Source organism: Euprymna scolopes, chromosome 26 (assembly GCF_053919585.1).
Source record: "Euprymna scolopes isolate OS-2025 chromosome 26, ASM5391958v1, whole genome shotgun sequence".
In the NCBI taxonomy this organism is placed as follows: domain Eukaryota; kingdom Metazoa; phylum Mollusca; class Cephalopoda; order Sepiida; family Sepiolidae; genus Euprymna; species Euprymna scolopes.
Genome location: NC_136507.1, coordinates 94,359,061 through 94,374,134, shown reverse-complemented (window position 1 = coordinate 94,374,134; position 15,074 = coordinate 94,359,061). Strand labels below are relative to the sequence as shown.

General features: G+C 33.3%; 1 protein-coding gene across 1 annotated transcript in view; it reads left to right on the top strand.

The window, feature by feature from the left end:
• The window catches only part of LOC145248271 (complement C3-like), a 233,059-nt gene that overhangs the window by 149,157 nt on the left and 68,828 nt on the right, over positions 1-15,074 (top strand). Inside the window, exons 14-17 of the mRNA XM_080110142.1 lie at positions 2,119-2,193; positions 4,082-4,183; positions 5,378-5,432; positions 11,077-11,143. Of these exons, the coding sequence (XP_079966268.1) occupies positions 2,119-2,193; positions 4,082-4,183; positions 5,378-5,432; positions 11,077-11,143 (299 nt within the window). The remainder of the gene's footprint in view (positions 1-2,118; positions 2,194-4,081; positions 4,184-5,377; positions 5,433-11,076; positions 11,144-15,074) is intronic.

Here is a 15,074-nt window from a genome sequence, read left to right as displayed (position 1 = left end):
GGTGAAACAATTTTCCTGGCTGAAATAAGTATTTTTTTAAAGAACGCAAGCAAAATAAATTATTTTGACTTTCCCGCCTGTTTTTCTTTAATATGCACGATAGTATTTTTGTCCGTAAGTAATACAACTGTACCTGATTGATTTTATTATTTTATTAATGTTGATCATATATTGGATGTGAAAATGCTTCCATTCTAACAATCTTCCTCATAAAATAAGCATTTTCAAAGAAATTTAAGGAAAATAAATTATTTCGACTCTCACGGGTACTTTTCAGACTTCATTGATCTCATTATTTTATTATACAATAAGTGCCAATCATCAATATTTGACGAAATATAAGACATTACTTATTGTAGTTGATATATATAAAGAAAAAATAAGAGACAGGTAGACAGACAGACTGATAGACAGATGGGGAGGTGCTTCTTATTTACTTACGTCCCCACGAGGACAGAGTCAGACACAAGATCAGTTTTTGATGTGGGCAAAATCTAGCTCCCCAAAACAGATACTACACTATAATCTTGGCCCAAAGACGGAGAGGTGTTATATACAAAATATACCAAAGTTTTCCTATTACATTTTATTATATTATAAAGAGGAAGAAATTTTTTTCTTCGATTTTACATAATTTTATTTTTAAACTAATGTAGGGTGTAGAATCGAAATCGCACACTCGATGCTTCCAGTCTAAGATTTCTCAAATAAACAATTCTACTCCAATAGTTTATTTCCTAGAACTATTAAATTTTGGCACTCCCTTCGGGGACTCTTCTTTCCCAACTGTACTGACATGCAGAAGTGCAAGTGTAATGTGAACATCTTGCTGCTCATCTCCCTACATAATATCCCTGCAACTTATGTCTCCAATAGTAGCCCCCTGCATCAAAATGGCACTGTGTTTTGTTTGAGGTGGAAATAAATTTTTTAAAAAATCTGACATTTGTTAGCTTTAAAAATAAAATATAAGAAAAATTGAAAACACATATTTGAAGTTTTAAAGGTGTTCTGTCTCCATGGCTTGCTTGGAGGTGGGAACACATAATTATTTGACACATGGAGTGTAATACAAATATTCTTACATTATTTTGCCAGTATACTTTAATACATATGATATGAATGTCATCAAAATGGGATATATTTGAAGTTTTGAATGAAGTTCCCTATAGTTCAATTAGTTTATGGAGGCACTTAGAGATTCAGGACCGCTTCCATTGTTTTCCCCAACAAATTTTTATACATAGGATTTAAATTTCATAAAAAAATCTAATATATAAAAGTTATATATCTGTCTGCCTGTCTCCATATTTTCAAACTCTATCTGCTGCTGAAGTAAAAGTCGCAGAGTGATGCTAGGAGCCTCAAATGATTAGACTTTTTACGGATCGTTCTTTTATGAGTCTTTAGCCGGTTAATATAGTTTTTAAGGGGGTCATAATGGGTCAAATTTGCAAACAATCGTTTTACATTCATGTTAGTTTATTTTTAATTTTTAATCAGTTCATATGTATGTCACGCTGGTACAGTGGTAACGTCACCAGCTTTGAATGCAACAGTTTTTCTTTCGGTTTCGATTTTAGCTGATGGCACCCAAATACTTTTTTGTATTTTTCAAATTGTGACTCTGTAATAATATATACGAAATCTGGACAAATTAAAATATCATATGTAAGCATAGCCGGGCACTCCCCCCCCCTCCTCCTGCTAATAGGATATATTTTAAGTTTTAAGGAAGTTATGTCCCCCTCCTCCTTAAGAAATAATTTAGAGATTCAGAACCACTTCCATTGTCTTCCCCGGTAATTTTTACATGAGAATAGACTTTTAGAATTTATGTAGTTTCTTACAAATTTCTTTCTATAAGGAACAGGCAAAACTCACACACACACACACACACACACACACACACACACACACACACACACACACACACACACACACACACACATTGGGTTTTAGAAAGACAGACATGCACATGTATCCAGATTAGGATGTATAATAGAGCGATACTTTTTTTTGTTTGTTAAAGAGTAATTTTGTTTTTAAACAGTTTGTGGATGCATCATCATTTAACCAATGTTCTTGCCAAAATTGATATTCAATTATTTTTTCCAGGTGAGGAAAAAACTGCTAGCTCACCATATGGAATCTTTTGCAAACCTAAAAATGCCAAATAAAGACTTATTTCCTGTAAGTATTTAATTGCATTGTATTTAGTTTCTGTTGTATCCAATATTCATATCAAGTTACATAATTCTTTGGATTTGAAAATCTAGTCCTCCAGTCTATACTTGAAGTGATATAATAATTTGAATTTGGGACATGTGTCCTCGAGTATTTATTGCCATGGGAACGTTATGTACACTTTGATAAACTCTTCCAAATATCTGACTGACAAGTAAGCCTAGCTGACTTTACCACTTTTCTCTGTGACCTGTTCCTTTTTCAATATATCTTTAAACCTATTACGATTTTTCCGAGTTGTCTTTTCATGGTCCCAACCTGGATACCCGTCATTTACTTATTACACACACACACACACACACACACACACACACACACACACACAATATATATATATATATATATATATATATATATATATATATATATATATATATATATATATATATATATAATTATTTGAATTTGAAAAACTAGTCCTCCAGTATTTATATGAAGTGATATAATTATTTGGATTAGAAAAACTAGTCCTCCAGTATTTATATGATGTAATATAATTATTTGGATTAGAAAAACTAGTCCTCCAGTATTCAAATGAACTGCTATAATTATTTGGATTGGAAAAACTAGTCCTCCATCATTTATATGATGTAATATAATTATTTGCATTAGAAAAATTAGTCCTCCGGTATATATATGATGTAATATAATTATTTGGATTAGAAAAACTGGTCCTCCAATATTTATATGATGTAATATAATTATTTGGATTAGGAAAACTAGTCCTCCAGTATTCATATGAGTTAATATAATTATTTGGATTAGAAAAACTAGTCCTCCAGTATTCGCATGAAGTAATATAATTATTTGGATTCACATGAAGTAATATAATTATTTGGATTAGAAAAACTAGTTCTCCAGTATTTATATAAAGTGATATGATTATTTGGATTAGAAAAACTTGTTCTCCAGTATTCATATGATGTAATATAATTATTTGGATATTAAAAACTAGTCCTCCAATATTAATATAATGTAATATAATTATTTGGATTTAAAAAAAAACTTGTCCTCCAGTATTAATATGATGTAATATAATTATTTGAATATGAAAAACTAGTCCTCCATTATTTATATGATGTAATATAATTATTTGGATTAGAAAAACTAGTCCTCCAGCATTCATATGGTGCAATATAATTATTTGGATAAGAAAAACTAGTCGTCCAGTATTCATATGATATAATATAATTATTTGGATTAGAAAAACTAGTCCTCCAGCATTCATATGATATAATATAATTATTTGGATTAGAAAAACTAGTCCTCCAGCATTCATATGGTGCAATATAATTATTTAGATTAAAAAAACTAGTCCTCCAGCATTCATATGATGTAATATAATTATTTGGATTAGAAAAACTAGTCCTCCAGTATTCATATGGTGCAATATAATTATTTGGATTAGAAAAACTAGTCCTCCAGCATTCATATGGTGCAATATAATTATTTGGATTAGAAAAACTAGTCCAGTATTCATATGATATAATATAATTATTTGGATTAGAAAAACTAGTCGTCCAGTATTCATATGATGTAATATAATTATTTGGATTAGAAAAACTAGTCCTCCAGTATTCATATGGTGCAATATAATTATTTAGATTAGAAAAACTAGTCGTCCAGTATTCATATGATGTAATATAATTATTTAGATTAGAAAAACTAGTCCTCCAGTATTCATATGATGTAATATAATTATTTAGATTAGAAAAAACTAGTCCTCCAGTATTCATATGGTGTAATATACTTATTTAGATTAGAAAAATTAGTCGTCCAGTATCATATTAAGTTACATAATCCTCACGTTTTTCCTTATGTTTGTCTCTTTCAGATGTTTGGTTATGACATCCATGAAACAAACCCACGCAAAACAACAGATGATTCAAAAACCATGGACAGCACTGAAAATGATAATATTGAAGCGAACAGTGAAGTAAGTTTATTTACTTGTTCCCCCCACCACCACCGTTGTTTTTTCTTTGGATAGCAAGATGAGTTCAATTTTTAAGAAGGACAGTAAAAATTTAATTAAACTGGATTCGTTTATATCACTATTTAATTTTTTTTCTTTTAGTAATGGAAATGATTTTACCGTTAAGTTAAACGAAAATATTTTACAACTTTAGTGTGACAGATTTAGAAGAAACATTCTCATAAACTTAACCTTGACAAACGCAGAAATGCACATAGTGGAGACATTTTGTCGATTCGAAAATAAAATGTCCAATTGATTATATATATGTGCATGTGTCTGTGTGTGTATATATATATATATATATATATATATATATATATATATATATATATATATATATATATATATATATATATATATATTGCAGGTGATTAAATGACTTACTGACTAGATGGTTTTCTAACGAATGATAAAAAATATATTTTTGTATAGTTTTAAAGGTTAAAAACTTCAAAGACTATATATATATACGTATATATATATAGTCTTTGAAGTTTTTAACCTTTAAAACTATACAAAAAATATTTATATTATATATATGTATATATATGCATATATATGTGCATATATATATATATGTGCATATATATATATGTGCATATATATATGTGCATATATATGCACATATATATGCACATATATATATATGCACATATATATGCATACATATACATATATATACATATATATAAGAGATATATGTATATAAGATATATTTATATATATACATAGACATATATATATAAGAGATATATATAAGATATATATATATATATATATATATATATATATATATACATATATATATGCATATATATAAATCTATATACAAATCTACTTGATCAATTTACGTGATTTTGGGGATATGCCATCTTCGTGCAGTGACAAGTACGTATATCATAAAGATTTTGAAGATTTTTCTTGAAAAAAACTTTTACAGGCCCAAATGTAGACAAGCACTCAATCTTTCTTTGCTCATCTAATGTTAACATTATATCCAATTCGCACGCGGCCATGTTTGGGTGCAATATTCTCTTGGGCGTTTTTAAGCTTTAAATATTTCAATAATAACATTTATTTATGAAGGAATTTAACTCATGCATTATTCGTTTGTTTTATTTTATTTTTTTATTTTTTTATTTTATTTTTTAGAATGATGACTATATTGTCCGCCTTCCTGAACCTATGTTTCGAAGATCAGAATTAAGTATTTTGACATTTTACTTATTTCTTTTTTACTCGTTATCATTTCTCGATTATTATTTAGATAATTATTATACTAGAGAAGCCATTGTATCCAAGACTTACATTTTCAAACAAGTAAGCTAAGAATTGAAAAATATTCAGGATCTTTATATTGTCGAAAATTAATTCCGACCATAGTTGGGCTGGATGGTGCGGGTCGGTATAAAGGTGGCGAAATTATTGTTATTTCGCGACCCCAACTCGGCTGTCGGTTAACAGCTTGAAAAAATACGACGCATTGACTAGATGTTGGACTAGCTCCGAAAGAAACCAACGACCTCCGCATTCTGTTAGCAACCTACCGCGTCACATAACATCAATAGACACAATATAAGCTCCACTGGCGACAGGGAACACCACAGAACACGGAATGACATCGGCACCCCTCTGAACTCTCTCAAATGAAGTGGCCAGCGCCTCCTACCACTCCTCCCAGTAACAACGTAAGATGGCAGAGTCAAAGACGCCTTGGGTAAAAACCGATCTTCTCGAACTTCCACCTTCCTTGGCATTGGTCCTTCCCTTATTTTTTCCACAGTATAACAATAAAAATATAGTGTGATTTCTACTCTATTTTTCGAGTCTCAGGTGATTCTTACCAAAAGAGGATTGAAAAAAAAACATACTTCTTGACACTATTGTATTATATTCTATTCTATTGTATAAAACATGTGAAAAATCCATAAAACGAACTCTAAACAATCAGAATCAACTTCGGTCATTAGTATTGCAAAGTTGAAGAATTAATTTAGTAAAAATATTGATCTCCTTTCAAAAACATTTCAGCAGTTTCATCCAAGCGCAACTGAAGTAGATGCTGTGGAACTCTTCGCTTTTTCGTCAAAATCTCGATCTTGCTATCTAACCAAGTCCTCTCAATTTGTATTGGTATAATGGAAGAATTCGTTTCCTTTTCTAATTGGCCGAACAGACTGGCAAACCTTTTCTTTTGCACCTCCATACTGGCACATTCTGTTCACGGACACCCTTGTTAATTAAAATCACTGGCCCATCGCACTTGCGGCAATAATTTTCCTCAACCAGGAGACAATGTTGAAGGAGATATTGTGTTGTTGTTTCTTCACTGTGCGCCAGAATAAAACACTCATAACAATATCTCGGGGGGGGGGGGGTATGCGTGTTTAGTTATGTTTTCCTGTGTTTTAAAGGTTAACGTTTTATAAGTGAAAATGGTCGAATTTTGAAAGGGGGATATTATGTTATTTAGTTTCTTTCTCGTTTAGTTTTTTTTTTGTTTTTGTTTTTTTGAATCACCAATAATTTTTCCTGGTGATTCTGCTCTTACTTGGATGATTCTAAAAAAAAAAAACAGGAATCACACTATAATAGCGAATCACGTAGGTAGGTAAGTAGGAATCACGCTATAATAGCACCAAAATATATTTACATTCAAACAATATTTCTTCTCAGATATTTTGCAATAGAATTTATTCTGAGTATTGAAATCAGTCTTCAGATTATGACATGATAAAAAACACACAACAGACAGTAGACACAATGAAAAACACACACAGCACATTACACACACATGACAGAAACACACAATGGGCATAATGAATAACACACAGCACACAAAAAAACCCACATACACACTCACACGCACATCATACAACATACATACTGGAAACACACACAACACATGACACACAACAGACACAATGAAAAACTTATAGCACACAACAAACCCCAAAGACATACACAAAACACAATGGACACAATAGGAAATACATACACCATACACAACACATACAACACATACACACAACATACCATAGACAATATGAAAATCACACAATACATGGCAAGCACAATAGATACACGAACATGCAAAAGATACATTGAAAAATACATACGGTACATCCGTTTCCCTGCTTTCCAACTGACTACAATATAGTCGTCTTCAAGTCCAATGTAAACAAGTTCTTGACCAGCCGTCCCCTTAAGTAACCCAATTTAGCAAATTTCTACTACTAACGATTATTACAATATTGTCCCATTGACTACTGTACACTCATTAACCCTTATCCTCGAGAGACCTTCGGGCTTTGATAAATAGTGACTCCTTTGTAAAAAGAAAAAAATAATACACAATACAAATAATCAAAAATACACACACCACAAATCAAGCACCACAGACAATGAAAACACATATACCACACACCATACAAACAACAAATGCACAATACAAAACAGGCACAATGAAAAACGCAAACAGCATAAAACAAACACAAAGCAGACACACAACACACACAATGAAAACGCACACGGCATACAACAAATAGAAAATAGATACACACACCTCACCTTTATATCATTATTAATTTCTAAATCTTTGGAGAAACTTATTTTAAGTAGATACCTACACACACAGTGTGTACAAGATCGAATACAGGCGGTTTTATATCATTACTTTCACTTGTGGATGTTGGCAACCTCTACGTGGTCCCTCCCATACGTATAGGAGAAATAATAGGGTAAACTAGTTATGTTGATATGTGTTTATGTCTTCCTAGAATAAATTTGAATGAGAATACATCTCCTCGTTCCTTCATATCCTTTGTGTTTGCCTACTATGATCGCCCGCAGTCTGTGATAGAAATGGGGGCTCATCCAGGATTTTCGTCACACATCTTGCTTCCATGGCACTGGAATATAAATTGATTTCTTCTTCTAACTTAGAGAGGGGTAATCATAAATATTACTACCCAAAGAGAGAGAGAGAGAGAGATGGAGGGAGGAGATGGTAAAAAGGAGAAACTTTGATTAACTTTGAGTTTATCAGCCATGGGTCATTTGCAATTACCTACCAGGTCAAATGAGTACTTCAAAATATTTCAAAGGCCAGCTCTCAGTTTCGCCAGACATTACTAAACAAATGATTATTTAATCTTCAGGACTGGAAATAAGTAAAAACACCAAAAATGGAAAATGTCATCCATGCAAGATTTGGACCTCTGTCATTGAAGAGCTGTTGCCCAAATTACCTAAATAGTCGTTTGTGTAGTAAGATTATTTGTAAAAATAATAGCATGAACAAAAAAGGGACAAATGAATACATAACGTGCCATATACCGTGGGAAATTAATTTCTCATATTAAAAACATAAATATATTTAAAATATACAAAGATATATAAAGACTTATATAATTATTATAATATTATGTCGGCGCAAAATTTTAAATTTCATCTTAAAAATGAAAAACTGGAGGAGTTAAGAATAACGACCTCTGCTGTCTATAACTTGATTCTTTTTGTCAACGAGCTTATGAACGTCTCGCGCATAAAATTCTTTAGGTTTTGATATGAAATATTAATCTGACTAGTTTTCAATCTCCTACTGTGATGTTAAGGCTATCTAAATGATGTAGCAGACGACATTGCAAGGAACACAAACCGGAGTGAATTCTCGCGGCAGGATCTTTTGAATATACTTCTTTCCTGGTTTGTCCAAACGGAAGCCAGCTCTTAGTCACGTGACCGAGTTTATAAAAGGTTAAACCGGCAACACACTTTTTCCCCCGAATCTTGAACTGACACTAACTCCACGGAGAGAGGACCTGTTCCCAACTTCTCTCTTGGGACTCAACAGAAATCACCCGGCCTCTGACCCAGGATTCAACAGAGAGAAATCAACCACCAGCAAAGACGGACACACACACACACACACACACACACACACTCACTCTCTCTCTCTCTCTCTCTCTTCTGGCATCGATAACTTCTCCAGAAATAACTGCTGAGTGACAATTCGAAGGAACCATACTAGACTAGCTGAAAACATTATCAATAATTTTCCCCACTTTTTATCTGTGCCTAAACCTAAACATAGATTCCATGATCAAAGCTTCTTTCTTAGAACTGCACGCCTGTGGAATTGTCTTCCGTTTTCCTGCTTTCCAGCTGTCTATAATCTGGTTGTCTTCAAGTCCAACGTGAACAAGTTTCTGATGAGCCGTTCCATATAAGTTAACAAATTTACCGAACTTCCATTACTATCGATTACTATATTGTCCTTTTGACTACTCTTCACTCTTTAACCCTCATCCTTGAGTGGCCGATCGGCCTTGATAAGTGGTGACGCCTATGTAAAAAAAAAAAAAAAAAAAAAACTAGAACACTACGAGGGACCGCCATGCTTGCCTCCACACAGCCAGACATTCTATTCCTTTGAACATTCTAACCTGGTCTGAATAAATCCTTCTGTTGTTTTGTTTATAAAACAGGTTTTGTTTCTTTATTCAGTGTTTCGTGTTTAACAATTATGTATTTAATTGGGGGCTGCCTACAAGCATTTATCTGAAATGGTTTTGCAATACGACATAATCGCGTTGACATCGGTTCTCGTCAGATCACAGAAGTTAAACAACGTTGAACCTGGTTAGTAACAGATGGGTGCCCATTTCGGAATTCTAGGCACTGTATATGCTCTCTGCTTATCTCAACATTTGTTTCCAATTGTCCTGAATATATATATATATATATATATATATATATATATATATATATATATATATATATATTCCCATTTAACCAAAGATATACATAACAACCATCAGATTCATTTGAATATATAAATATACTAAAAAAAAAAAATACCCGTCCCAAGATAAGTAAAATAAATTCCTTGAACAATTTTGCACCAATTTTATGTCTGCTTACTAATTCCAATTCTGATCCAAAATCCATCATGTGAGTTTCATTTTTTTTTAATTTCTTAAGAAATTGAATATTAAAGCGCAAACATACACACATACCAAACTTATATATATATATATATATATATATATATATATATATATATATATATATATATATATATATGTGTGTGTGTGTGTGTGTGTGTGTGATTAGTTTTTTTTTGGGGGGGGGGAATCCAACAAAGTTCTCAATTAAAAGGAAAATCCGAAATATAAAAGCATATTTATATTTTGTATTTTGTGTACAGAAAGTTGTTAGATGAGACAAGTCATTGGTATCGTCGGTTTCAAGCCCGATACTTAGGACCGTTTAAGATATCCATATCAAGCTCTCTTCAGCGATGAGTATTGGTTGAAGAGAGTTTGATATGGATATCTTAAACGATCCTAAGTATCGGGCTTGAAACCGACGGTACCAATGACTTGTCTCATCTAACAACTTTCTGTACACAAAATACTACATATATATATATATATATATATATATATATATATATATATATATATAGATTGTTGGAGAGCTATTGGCTACACATTAGCAAACGTGTTTCAATGACCCCCTAGCAGGGAAAATCACCTCATCAGGCCAAAAACCATCCACCATTTTGGCCTGATGAGGTGATTTTCCCTGCTAGGGGGTCATTGAAACACGTTTGCTAATGTGTAGCCAATAGCTCTCCAACAATCAATATATTGCTCTGTTTCATGCATTGAGCATTCTTTTGGAATGACATATTATGTTGTTGTAGTAGTTACTGAAAAGATTCTACCAACAGTATAATATATATATATATATATATATATATATATATATATATATATATATATATATATATATATATATATATTGTTTTTTGTTTATCTTGCTTTTATGTTGTTGTTTTTTAGATGTTCCGGACGTCTTCAAATACAATTACTTTCCAGCATCGCTATTGTTTAAGACTTTTTATTTAAAGTAAGTAATAGCTTTTTTTTTGTTGTTTTGTTTTTTTTTACTAGTGGTTCACCACTTATGAGGTGCCTTCAATAAGTTTCCATAATTTTCTTTGTACAGGCATTTAAAATTGTCATAGACTCTTGAAAATTCAGTATGTTATTGCTAAACATCTTATGAGATGACTGACCAATTTTTTTATGATTTCAAGTTCAAATGAACAGCTACAGCAGGAATTGGAATACACTCTACTAAAGCCTGATTGTCACAGCTGGTGAATTTAAAAAATGCAATCTGGACTTGAGAACACTTTATAAGAATGATATGCAATAAAATTTCGTTTGAAACTTGGAAAAAATTACACAGAAAGATATGAAATGCTTCAGACTGCTTTCAAACCATCTTGCATGAATCGGGCATCAGTTTTTGAGTGGCATAAGAGATTCAAGGAAGGCAGGGAGTCTATGAGGGATGATGAGATGTGGGAGGTGTAAGAAAGTCAAAACACCAGATTTGATTGGCCAAATAAAGAATTTCATGGATAAAGACAGTCGTGTGTGTATAGAGACAATAAGTGCACAGTTTGATGTCAGTGTGGGAACTGTACACACAATTATTCATGAGGAACTGAAGATGTGGAAGATTTGCACAAATGCACAAGTCCACAACTCCATCCTTGTCACAGACTATTTGACCAAGATGGACATCAAGACAATTCCTCATCCTCTCTATATTCCAGACCTTGCTCCCTGTGACTTTTGGTTATTCCCTAAGCTCAAGGAAAACCTTAGAGGCTGTCGTTATGAAACAATTAAGAAGATGAATGAAGCTATGATGAGGATCATTGACATGCTCACACAAGAGGAGTCCCATGTGGCCTTCCAAAAGTTGTTGGAACGATACAACAAGTACATTGTAGCCGGAGGAGGTCACTTCAAAGGGGACTAGAGTTTAATATGTGCACGATCAATAAAAGTGCTCACATGATAAAAGTCTGGAAACTTATTGAAGGCACATCAAGGCTAAAAGTCACTAAAGGATATAGATGAATGAAAAGAGAGTAGAAAGTAAATTTTTGACAGCCTCATTTTGTCCTTTATTCCTCACATTCCATGAGCGATGTTTCTGATGTAGGGGAAAAAATTGCTACTTTCTGGGTCAGAATCTATCCATTTCATGTAATTTCAAGTAGAATCGTTTATTTAATCCATAGTCTACTCTCATTTCATCAGCTATGACCGGGTAGAAATCTTAAGTAATTCACAATTGTATTCTTAGTATCGTCTGCACTGAAGATTGAACCATGAAACTAACTGAGTATTTTATCCGTTACGCCTAGGGTTCTTGCAAGGACCCGTGGCAAAAAGGATAAAGTACTATGAAAAATTCAGTTGTAAATGACATTCTTCTGGAGGTTGAAGGTTCAATCCTTAATGCAAGCAATACAAAGAATACAATTTTGTTACAGCTTGGTCTTCCAGGGATTGCTTCTAAGTATTTTATAAGATTCTTTTTTATTAAGCCAGTTGCTCCTATCACAACCGGTATAATGTTTATTTCTTTCAGAGACCATATCGTTTGTAAATCAATTTTAGGTCCTGATATTTTACTATCTTTTGCCGTTCAGTCCTATTAAGGCCAAAATCATTTGGGACTGTGACATCGATAATAAGCACAGTTCTTTTGGGCTTGTTCATATTACAATATCTGGCTTGATAGCCTTGTCTTTTATGTATCTGCCCGCCTGTATGTCTTTTTCATAGAACATGGTCACTTTTCCGTTTGATGTTATCGGTGGTGGTTTATGTTTCCAGATGTTCATCGATCTGACACAGATCTTCCAATGGAGGTATTTACATAATTTGTTGTAACGGCCAGTGTAAAGACCATCTGCCAATAAGATTAGGCAATCAGACATTAGATGGTTTGGGCTATCAATCGCCGAGTGGCAAAACCTGTATTGGTTATTTGCTTGTAGGCCAGCCATTTTTTTTAATCCATTTGTGAGTAAGCCCTGATCTTGACTGGCTACAACGAGTCTTTCTTCATCAAATGGAAGTCTCCCGTTCTTGAGCTATTGGAATGAAGCATCCTATCCTTGTTCTATCTCGATTGCTTTCTTTTTTTTTTCTTGCAATCTGTGATGCTAGTTCACCATATACCTCGGCAGTATTTTCCAGAATGACACCCCAAAAGTTTTCAGCAAGCTTTGTGATTGAGGTTTGTTGGGGTAGATATTCATGGTGGTCCCTCACTATTTCTATTATCATATCTGTTGAGCTTTTGATGTACTGCTCCATGCTTACTATGGTGGCTCGATATGCATGGTTTATTTCAGTGAGACCGAGGCCACCCTCTTTCATGATAGGTATATCCTGTCCACACATTATTTTATGTAAGGTTAGAAGTTTCCTGGTCTTTGTACCTAGCCTATTAATATTGCATTGAGGCCAGTAAATAATACCCAACCCATATGAGATGACAGGGATTGCAAGCCGATTTATGACAGTAATTTTGTTTTTGAGGCTTCATTCGGATTTGAGGATCATTTTAAGGCGTGTTATGTATTCTTGTTCCACCTTATGTCTCATTTTTTCCAGTTACATTCTCCTCTATACCGAGGTACTTATATGGGGCATCCTCTCCTAGATCTTCAATAAAGCCATCATTGAACTGAAGATTTTCGGATGTCGCCTTTTTTCCTTTTTTTTTTTTTATTGTGCATTTGGCACATTTGTCAAATCCAAACTCCATGCAGACATCTTCTGTGAAAGTTTTTACAGTTTCTATCAGGAAGACAAACTGTTTTTTTGTCTCTGCATAGAGTTTGAGATCGTCCGTAAAAAATAAATGATTTACTCTTTTACTTTTTTCTTTTTTCCTGCCTCTCCTTAGACTGTACCCAGCATCACATTTTTATCTGTTTTAACTCGGAGATTTCTAATTAAAGATTATACGATAATACACATAATGGCAATTTCACCGTTCGTAGGAACATTATCACCCTCCACCTCATTTTTAAAAAATGGTGGCTTTGTAGAGATATAAAATACTCTTTGATGTGAGTAATTTTCTAGCAGAAAGAATCTACCAGGGACATGCATGGGAGAGAGGAGTGCTAGAGGTTCCCAAGCACCTGCCCCGTTTACTCCTGTTTTAAAAGTGTCATTTTCAAAGGAATGTATTTTTTAGACCTGTGCACCACCGAGCAGAGTAGACTTTATGTTCATTATTATATTTTTTTGTTGTTTATTTTTTCGCTTGAGAACTTGCCATGAAAAAGTTCTCTGCGCGTCACTGGAACTTTCTTTGTATTAAGAATTTCTTAACATTCGTATGATTTGGATTCTTCGGACTACTGTTCTCATCTTGATGGTTATTTTCATATCGTTTCGGTCGATGTAACTTCCTACCTTCTTCAGTTGTATCTTGCCAAACTAAGGAATCTTTCTGTCAACCTCTAGAATCTTTCTGTTGAACTTGGGAATCTTTCCGTTTAACTAAGGAATCTTTCTGTCAAACTCGCGAATCTTTCTGTCAAACTCAGGAATCTTTCTGTCGCACTCGAGAATCTTCATGTTGACCTTTGGAATCTTTCTGTCGACCTTGGGAATCTTTGTCGAACTTGAGAATCTTTTTGTCGACCTTGAGAATTTTTCTGTCAAACTCGGGAATCTTTCTGTCAAACTCAGAGTCTGTATGGAATTTCGAATGGAACCCTTTATTTAATCCACGGGGGTAGTATGTTCTCATTCTGTCAGCTATAGTTGAGTAGTAGTCTTAAGTAATTTGCAATTGTTTTTTTTTGTTTTTTTTTGAGGGTCATCCGCACTGACGATTGAACCTTCAACCTCCAGAAGAGTGTCATTTACAACTGAATTTTACCAAGTACTTTATCCATTATGCCATGGGTCCTTGCGGAAAAGTAATCCAAATAATACGAATTATCAAG